This window comes from Lytechinus pictus, chromosome 5 (genome assembly GCF_037042905.1).
Source record: "Lytechinus pictus isolate F3 Inbred chromosome 5, Lp3.0, whole genome shotgun sequence".
Taxonomy (NCBI): domain Eukaryota; kingdom Metazoa; phylum Echinodermata; class Echinoidea; order Temnopleuroida; family Toxopneustidae; genus Lytechinus; species Lytechinus pictus.
The window spans coordinates 37,811,950-37,822,365 of NC_087249.1; the positions used below are offsets into that span (position 1 = coordinate 37,811,950).

Here is a 10,416-nt window from a genome sequence, read left to right on the forward strand (position 1 = left end):
TGTAGAGTTTTGAATTACTTGTACTTTGTTAATTTGGGAATCGGGCATCCTATAGAGTAAACTATTGCAGTAATCTAACTGACATATTACAAGAGCCTGGGCAAGTTGCTTGGTAGTCTTTGTATCTAAGAAGTGCCGAACCCTACCAAGTTTACATTGAGCAAAAGATGCTGATTTACATTTTGCAGAAACAAACTTGTTCATGACCATATTTTCATCAAATATCACACCTAGGTTTCTGGCTGTTGACGTGGGCATAATTGATGACGTATCAAACTTAACAACTGGAAGTTTCATACTTCTGCGAAAACGAGATGACAGATGTAAAATCTCTGTTTTCTGCTCATTCATTTTCAGACCATTAGCTGTGGACCACTGTTTGATCTCCCTTACACATTTTTCTACTTGGGAGATTGCATCACCAATGTTACATGGTTTAAAAGAAACATATACTTGCGTATCATCAGCATAACACATCCCAGATAATCCATTACACACTATCACATCTACGAGGAGATGAGAACATGGTAAATAACAGCGGACCTACCACTGAACCTTGGGGTACGCCTGTTTAAGGCTCGTGAACTGAAGACTCTCACCCGTTTATTACTACTATCTGTTTTCTTTGAGTCAAATATGATTCAAGCCACTTACATGTATAAGCAAGACCCGTAATGCCAAACCTCACTTTCAACCTCTGTGTCACAGGTGGATATTCAAAATTAACATTTTGTAATTTATTTTCCTCATTTAGTCTAGGGAGCTTATAATAATTTTCAAGGATTTGATTATTTTAGTAAAGCTGTGAAATAGAGTTCTTTGCAGCGAGCGATCTGTTGTAAATTCTTGATAGATGATCACTGGTGTAGAACTCTATTCTTTATGACCGCTTGCCCGTGGTAGCATAAATTACGCAAATGAATTTGGGGTAAAGGTCACGAGCCACACCCGTCGCATTAGGTCGGGCAAGGCTACGTGCGTTTGGTTGGGGACCCGTCATTACGTTTCTTGTGTTGATTCGGAAATGTTCTGTTTTAGTTCCTGCCTGCAAGCTTAAGGAAAGCTGAGATGTTTTTGTTTGTTTGAAGCCAGTGTTTGGTAATTTCTGTTGTCGAAGATGACACAGCTAAACCTACACTTCAGTTCCAATACATTCTTTTTGCTTGGAAAACTCACGTGCGGTGGTAAGCGTTCATTTAAATCTTTATTCATTGCTTATCCGAAAATAATTTGTATTTTGAGGTTCTGAAGCATTCATCTATTAATACTTATTATACAAGCACGATAGAAAGTATCGCTTATGGTTTAATAGCTTTCCTTTGGAAATGTTACAGTGTGAAAAATGATCAATGATGACTCAAGGAATAATTGAATTTCATTGCATTCCTCTTATCAACATTTTCATTTGTTTTCTAATCAGATATAGGATTGGTGTGTATGTGTATGAATGCGAGTGATTGTGCTCAGAGGGCATTCGGTAAATCACAATGGTTTTCAGATGAGATTTCTAGATGAAATTTTGAATTATTCTTTCAAACAGAGTTTTCGTTGGGGTTTAAAACTGCTGATAATATGACGTCAAAAGGACAGTCAAAGCATTCACCGATACATACAACGTAGACGTCAGAGGGCGCTGTCTCCGGTGGGACGCTACGGAATCGTCGAGGAGTCGTCGGTGGATCAGGACATTGCACATGCGTGACATCGATATCGTAGGACTGTTGTGTTTTGGCATGCCACATGTACATCGAGCCCATCCTCGAACTTTTTCAGGTTTTCCCCTTGTATGAATGTGCTTGATTGAGTGAGTGTTTGGGTGATTTATTAAGATGTTATTTTAGATCAACTTGGCCAAAAGGAAATTCATTGTTTAATTTGATATGGTTACTTTATTGATAATGGAATTTCACTGATTGTGTGACATCAGAGAATTGAATTCTAATTGAATTAAATGTACTCAAAATAAATTCAAAGTCTTAAAAGTCTATTATTTGGTCTCTTGTCCTAAGATCTCCTTCTCTTATTTACTGGTTCCTTAACCGGGCCGTGACATTGGGGGCTTGTCCGGGAGAAGGTGATTTTTGTAGGATAGAGAATAGAACAGACAGGCTTTGACTTTATTCTAGTTTGGCGTTTGTAGGTTTACTGAGTTTATCACTGGCTAATCTATCAATTGTTTATATATGTTATTGACCTCTCGCAAATATGGAAATTGAGGCATTTATGAAGTTGGGTCAGAAATGTGGCCTTGAAGGTAAAGAATTATTAGATTATGTAGAGTCCAAAGAAAAACAACTAAAGGAAGAAACACGTCAGCAACAAAATGATGAGCGTGAGGAACGGATGAGGGAAAGACAAGAACGTGAAAAGGAAAGAGAACATGAAATAGAATTAGCTCAATTAAGAGAAAAACAGAATGTAATCAAGGGTCTCCCAGGGAATGTGCCGAGCATGCCAGTGTTCAGAGCAGACTCTGATGAGTTAGATGCTTATATTCTAAGGTTCGAGCGTCATGCAAATTTGCAGAAATGGCCGACGGAATATTGGGCATGCGCATTAGGTAATCTGCTGACAGGTCAGGCTTTGGAAGTCTATACTCGGATGCCCACTGAAGACGCAAGCAATTATAGAGCTTTGAAATCTACGCTGCTGCAGCATTTTGCTTTAACAAGCGAGGGATTTCGCCAACGATTTCGGGATGCGAAACGTGGCAGTTCTGAAACGTTTAAGCAATACGCTGCTAGATTAAACAATTACGCGAAGCGCTGGGTAGAGTTAAGCGGGAAAGATGCATCTTATGATTCATTACTTGAACTATTGGTTATGGATCAAGTTCTTGAAAGTTGTGATCGCTCAACCGCAGTTTTCATTAGGGAGCGTAGCCCTAAAAGCTTATCGGAATTGATTGATATTGCAGAGAAATATAGTGCGGCGCATGGAACTACACCACGTGGTTCCAGTAGGAACGCGCAGAGTGGTGAGAAGGCGCGTAAAAGTGTCAACGGAAATGAACGACACGAAAAGAGTCAAAACACTAAAGGCCCTTGTTATGCCTGTGGAAAGCAGGGACACTTAGCGAACAAGTGTCCAGATCGCAAGCGAGATATCAAGAGTAAGCAACCAGACTCATTTCAGTCAGGGGCGCGCAAGCAAATTGTTGGTGCTTGTATCGCTGGATTCTGTCCGGGTTCTGACACTAAGGAATGTGGTCATCGTAGTATGGGTTTTAGTGATGAATCGCAGGCTGTAACCCTACAATGTGGACATAAACTTCCGGTTATTAGTGCTGGATGCACGGTAGGTACTGATATGCCAGTATATAAAGGCATGCTGGATGGTAAGCCAGCAAGTGTACTGCGGGATTCTGGAAGTAGTATTGTGATTGTCCGTTCTGGGTTAGTAGATGAGGAAAACTTCACTGGTGAAAAACAGTTATGCCTGCTCATAGATAGAACGGTAAGATATGTGCCAATTGCAACAGTGGAGGTAAGAAGCCCTGTATTTACGGGTAAGGTAAATGCCCTTTGCATGACTAACCCACTCTATGATGTTATAATTGGTAATATTCCAGGAGCAAAGAAACTACAGGATCACACTGAGGAACTGACTTTGGAGGCGGGCGAGAAGTTAGAAGTCAACGATAATGGTCAACACTATGTTCCACCCGAGGTTGCTAACGAGTCATCCATAGATATCAGCGCAGAGACGACGGAACCAGATGTAACCATTCAGGGAGCAGGAGTAAAGACTCGTGGAATGAAGCAACGTGAGAAGGAGCCATGGAGGCCAATTGGATCTGCAGGAGAGCCTGAGATCGCAGCTACTAGAAAGGACATAATCACCTCCCAGCAGGAAGACAAGTCTCTTGAGAAACTTCGGAAAATTGCTGCCGAAGGAGGTGAGGCTAAAATTGTTGGGAAAGGCAGTAAAGTGCGTTATTTCTATAAAAATGGTCTCCTTCTCCGTGAATATCAGTCATTCCCACAGGTCAACAGACAGGTGTACACCCAGTTGGTAGTTCCGAAGCCTTACAGAAGCCAGGTTATGCGGCTTGCTCACGACTCCGCGCTGGCAGGACATCTCAAGGCGAAGAAGACTACTGAACGGATAATGTCCCAGTTCTACTGGCCTGGATTACAGTCGGACGTCAGACGGTACTGTGCGTCCTGTGACCCTTGTCAACGCACTACTCCTAAAGGAAAGGTCGGTAAAGTACCTTTAGTTATGCCACCCCTGATTGATACATGTTTCAGGAGAATAGCAGTAGATTTGGTAGGTCCCCTTCAACCTATAACAGATCGAGGCAATCGCTACATCCTAACGATTGTTGATTTAGCTACGCGATATCCTGAAGCTGTGGCGCTGCCGAGTATTGAGGCAGAGAGGGTAGCTGAGGCGTTAATGGAAGTCTTTTCTAGGTTAGGAATTCCAAACGAAATTCTTTCTGATAATGGTACCCAATTTGTGTCAGGAGTAATGAGGGAAGTGTCACGCTTACTTGGGGTTAAGCAGTTTCACACAACTCCATATCACCCTATGGCAAATGGTGCCTGTGAAAGGTTCAACGGTACATTGAAGCAAATGCTTAGGAGAATGTGCCAGGAATGTCCGAGGGATTGGGACAGGTATTTACCAGCTCTCTTATTTGCATACCGCGAAGTTCCTCACGAGAGCTTAGGGTATTCACCCTTCGAGCTAATGTATGGAAGGGCAGTTAGGGGTCCTCTAACGATCTTGAAGGAATTATGGTCCGAAGAAATAGCCGAAGAGGATGTGAAATCTACTTACCAATATGTTCTTGACTTACAGGACAGACTGGAGATGACTTGTAAAGTGGCAAAGACTGAGCTTGAGAAGTCGTCGAGGAAATACAAGAAGCATTTCGATGTGAAGGCTAGAGAGCGGAGATTTCAGTGCGGCGATCGGGTGCTGTTACTTCTCCCTACTAGTTCGAACAAGCTCTTGATGCAGTGGAAGGGTCCGTATGACGTAGTAAGCAAGGCTGCTCGCCACAACTATGTGCTGCAGATCGGCAAGAAGAGGAAGACCTTCCACGCTAACCTCATGAAGCTGTATGTAGAGAGATTGCAGGAAGAGCAAATCGACGACCTCGAGAAGAATATCGATAACGTCGAGGATGTTCACCATGATGTCAAGGAGGATGACGACAATATCGATAAGAATGACCACGACGTTGAGGAAGATGCCCACCACGTAGGAGATGATGTACCTCTGGAAATAGGTAATGCAATTCAAGTCATTGTTGATGACGACGATAACGAGTATGGTGATGGTGTATTAGGGCTTTCCTTCCCGTCAATGGAGCAGACTGAAGGAGTTGATGATGTGAGGTTTGGTGAAGGAATTGGTGAACTACAGCGAGCGAAAATGGAGAAGCTTATTCGAGAGTTCGCAGATATTATGACAGATGTACCTGGTCAGACGGACATCATCAGTCACAGCGTGAACCTGAGCACTCAATCCTATATACGTTCGAGACCTTACCAAGTCCCACAAGCGCTCCGAGACACAATCAAGGAAGAGGTCGACCTGATGTTGAAGATGGGAATCATCGAGAAGTCTACCTCTCCATTCGCGTCACCCGTCGTCATTGTACAGAAGAAGGACGGTAAGAATCGTTTTTGTGTAGACTATCGGAAGATAAACGCCGTAACCGTGGTGGACAATGAGCCCATACCAAACATGGAGGAGATACTTGCAGATGTAGGAGGGGCAAAGTTCTTTTCAAAGATTGATCTGTGCAAAGGATATTGGCAAATATCTGTTCAGGCAAAGGACAGGGAGAAAACTTCCTTTGTAACTCCGGATGGCCAGTATCAATTCAGAGTCCTCCCGTTTGGCATGGTTAATGCCCCAGCTCTCTTCACGAGGATGATGAGAATTCTACTTCACGGGATACCACACGTCGTCAACTACATAGATGATATCCTGATCTACAGTTCTACGTGGAATGAACATGTCGATGATGTCAAGAGAGTACTTGCAGCACTTCGTGCCGCTAATCTCACAGCAAGGCCAACCAAGTGCCACTTCGGTTGCACCACAATCGAATTCCTAGGACACATGGTTGGTAAAGGTGAAGTCACACCTACTCAGGAAGGAGTCGACAAGATACTCAAGGCGACGAGGCCGACGACTAAGAAGGAGGTAAGAGCTTTGATAGGCCTAGCAAGTTATTATAGAAAGTTCATTCCAAACATGGCGGTAATAGCTGCACCCTTGACAGACCTAACAAAGGACAAGGCATCAAACAAGGTAAGTTGGGGTGAGGCACAAGAGACAGCCTTTCGGGTTCTGAAGGAACGTATAGGCAAGTTTCCAATTCTTCATCTACCAGACTTCGCGAAGGAATTTATACTCCGTACGGATGCTTCGGATGTAGGTATTGGTGCGGTATTGTTGCAACCACATGAAGAGGTGCTGTACCCAATCCAGTTCGCAAGTCGTAAGTTGAACGCTCGAGAACGCGCATATCCAATCATCGAGCGTGAGTGTCTTGCGCTAGTTTGGGCGATCAAGAAATTTGCATATTTCTTGCTAGGACGAAAATTCAGGCTGCAAACCGACCATTTTCCGTTAGCCAATCTGTCAAAGATGCAAACAAAAAATCCACGAGTGATGCGCTGGGCATTGGCAATGCAGGCACATCAGTATGTTGTGGAAATAATCAAAGGCTCAGAAAACATTGGGGCAGACTACTTGAGTCGATGCCCTGAGTAAATCAGTGTATGGTAATTTTTCTTGTGGCTATTTTGGGGTTTTTTCAGTTTAGGGTTACTAGAAAATAAATCAAAATGACAATTTTAGGTTGAGGGGCAAATGTCACAGGTGGATATTCAAAATTAACATTTTGTAATTTATTTTCCTCATTTAGTCTAGGGAGCTTATAATAATTTTCAAGGATTTGATTATTTTAGTAAAGCTGTGAAATAGAGTTCTTTGCAGCGAGCGATCTGTTGTAAATTCTTGATAGATGATCACTGGTGTAGAACTCTATTCTTTATGACCGCTTGCCCGTGGTAGCATAAATTACGCAAATGAATTTGGGGTAAAGGTCACGAGCCACACCCGTCGCATTAGGTCGGGCAAGGCTACGTGCGTTTGGTTGGGGACCCGTCATTACGTTTCTTGTGTTGATTCGGAAATGTTCTGTTTTAGTTCCTGCCTGCAAGCTTAAGGAAAGCTGAGATGTTTTTGTTTGTTTGAAGCCAGTGTTTGGTAATTTCTGTTGTCGAAGATGACACAGCTAAACCTACACTTCAGTTCCAATACATTCTTTTTGCTTGGAAAACTCACGTGCGGTGGTAAGCGTTCATTTAAATCTTTATTCATTGCTTATCCGAAAATAATTTGTATTTTGAGGTTCTGAAGCATTCATCTATTAATACTTATTATACAAGCACGATAGAAAGTATCGCTTATAGTTTAATAGCTTTCCTTTGGAAATGTTACAGTGTGAAAAATGATCAATGATGACTCAAGGAATAATTGAATTTCATTGCATTCCTCTTATCAACATTTTCATTTGTTTTCTAATCAGATATAGGATTGGTGTGTATGTGTATGAATGCGAGTGATTGTGCTCAGAGGGCATTCGGTAAATCACAATGGTTTTCAGATGAGATTTCTAGATGAAATTTTGAATTATTCTTTCAAACAGAGTTTTCGTTGGGGTTTAAAACTGCTGATAATATGACGTCAAAAGGACAGTCAAAGCATTCACCGATACATACAACGTAGACGTCAGAGGGCGCTGTCTCCGGTGGGACGCTACGGAATCGTCGAGGAGTCGTCGGTGGATCAGGACATTGCACATGCGTGACATCGATATCGTAGGACTGTTGTGTTTTGGCATGCCACATGTACATCGAGCCCATCCTCGAACTTTTTCAGGTTTTCCCCTTGTATGAATGTGCTTGATTGAGTGAGTGTTTGGGTGATTTATTAAGATGTTATTTTAGATCAACTTGGCCAAAAGGAAATTCATTGTTTAATTTGATATGGTTACTTTATTGATAATGGAATTTCACTGATTGTGTGACATCAGAGAATTGAATTCTAATTGAATTAAATGTACTCAAAATAAATTCAAAGTCTTAAAAGTCTATTATTTGGTCTCTTGTCCTAAGATCTCCTTCTCTTATTTACTGGTTCCTTAACCGGGCCGTGACACTCTGCAATAATACATCATGTTTAATTGTATCGAATGGTGAAGAAATATCAAGCAGTACAAGAATGGTTTCATTTCCACTTTGGCAAGTTATGGCGAGTTATAGCGAGTTGCCAAAATGAGGCACTCGCGATAACTCGCATAAAGCTCACTATGAAACTCGGGATAACTCGCGACAACTCGGCATGGCTCGGTGGAGCTCGTTCAAGCTCGGGACAACTTTCCTTGAAGTCGTGAGCAGTTTCAAAATTTTTGAACATGTTCAAAAATTTTGCTAACTCGCTGTAACTCGTGTTCAACTCACCTAAACTTGTTATATACTTGCAATAACTCGTAAGAAGCTCGAGATAAACTCGTAATAACTCGCCACATATGAGTATACGCGAGTGCGCTCTGAGTTTTCAAGAGCGAGATACGAGCATTGCGATCGTTTTACGATTCAAGAGGAGGTGCCCACGAGATTAGCGCGACTTTAGATCGAGCACCCCGAGTTACAGTGAGTTTCGTATGAGTTTATTGAGAGTGCGTTGCAAGTGCTCATTGACATGCCAGCTGAATGATAAATATCCAGTGATCTATATTTTCCCATATATAAACCCCTCAATTTTTTTTGGAAATCTTAGTTTGTCCATTAATTTCTCCCAACTCCGAATTTTACACAATGCATATTTGATATCATTCGAAGGATCATTTAATTCTCTTTAAAATGATACCATGTTTGTTATGATCATGTCATCACGAAAAGAGCAGGATTCAAAAGTGTTGGATGAGGTCTGAATTGAAAAGCTGCAAAACGATCTGAAATAATCATGAAGGGTCAATACAGAACATAATTCTTTATTCTGTGTCAAATATGAAAATCCAATCAAATCAAGCCCCTGCTTCTTCATATTTTTATGTTTTGTTGTGGTTTATGTAGTGATGGTTTGTTTGTTTGGTATGTGTTTGCTTGTGCAGAGGTGTGTTTGATTCCATGATAATGATGATGTTAAGGTGCATGAAAACAATTAAAAGAAACCGCTGAGAAACTCACTCATCACCACGGAAAAAGAACAGTGACTTTCAATATTGTGTCATTTTGCAACTTTTAAATTTTGACCTTGCCCCCACATTTCAATGCACTGCACCTCCATGTGAACCATAATCATATCATGTAAAGTATCATTTTAAAGATAATTAAATGATCTATTCATTGATATTTACTAAAACCGAGGAGGGATTATCGATCAAAGTAAGATTTCCAAACTTTTTTGAGGAGTTTATTTTAACTGACCCACGCATGTACACGTACTTTTAAAAAGGCTGTTGTCACTGCATTATTACAACTACCAACACATAAGGAGAGAAATATGCCTCGATGCAAGAGTTGTGGCCATTCAGGTAGGGAAACACCGAAAGAAGATGTCATTCAAACAAGGGTACAAGTAGAAGAAGTGCTGGAAGAGACAATTGAAACGGAAGAGGAGGTCAATGACGAGCAAAGCCAGGTAAAAGAACAAGACACCAAACTAGACCAGGTCCAAGTGGAGCGCCTCTGGTATATAGTCTCACCTACATCACGCGATTCAATATAGCAGCAGTGCTGACTTTGATTCACAAAAAACACCATTCATATAATGATACAATACTACGTTCATTGACAATAAACGGCATTAGACCTTGATCATGTGACCTAAGACTTGTCTTTGATACTTGATTACCCATGCATGTACTGTATATACACATTTTATAAACTGAATCTAAACTTTGAAAGTTATGACAACAATCTAATAATAATGTCCAAAATCATGTGACCTGAAACTCGCATGAGATGTTCAGTGATACTTGATTACTCTTGTGTCCAAGTTTTATGAACTACAGTGCGTATAAAAAAAAGTTTACACTTTGAAAAAGCACTGGACACTTTGAAAAAGCACTGGGAATGAAAAAATATACAACATTTGGGTAATTTTTCCACATATAATCTTGGGTTTGGGTCTCATCTATCCAATGAAAGTAAAAGTTTTGTCAGAATGTTACACTTGAGTGAGCACTGTCCATTTTTGTAAAGCTCTCAGAAATCTGTTTGCGCAGAAATGCTCGTTTTCACACTGTGTCAAGGGGAAAGGGCGATATCAAAATTACCCTGCGAAACATTTCTCATACATTTCCCTTGCACTTTTAGTCAATTGAAATAAAACGGATACATTCAAGCATTTTGTAACAATTTTGCCACCCAAATTGAA

The 10,416-nt window shown here is 41.1% G+C and overlaps 1 protein-coding gene across 1 annotated transcript; it reads left to right on the top strand.

The window, feature by feature from the left end:
- Positions 1-953: 953 nt before the first annotated feature.
- LOC135154140 (uncharacterized) lies at positions 954-8,100 on the top strand. Its single transcript, XM_064099420.1, has 2 exons — positions 954-1,184; positions 1,541-8,100. The coding sequence occupies exon 2, from the start codon at positions 2,206-2,208 to the stop codon at positions 6,739-6,741; it is 4,536 nt and encodes a 1,511-aa protein (XP_063955490.1). The 5' UTR covers positions 954-1,184; positions 1,541-2,205; the 3' UTR covers positions 6,742-8,100.
- Positions 8,101-10,416: the final 2,316 nt, after the last annotated feature.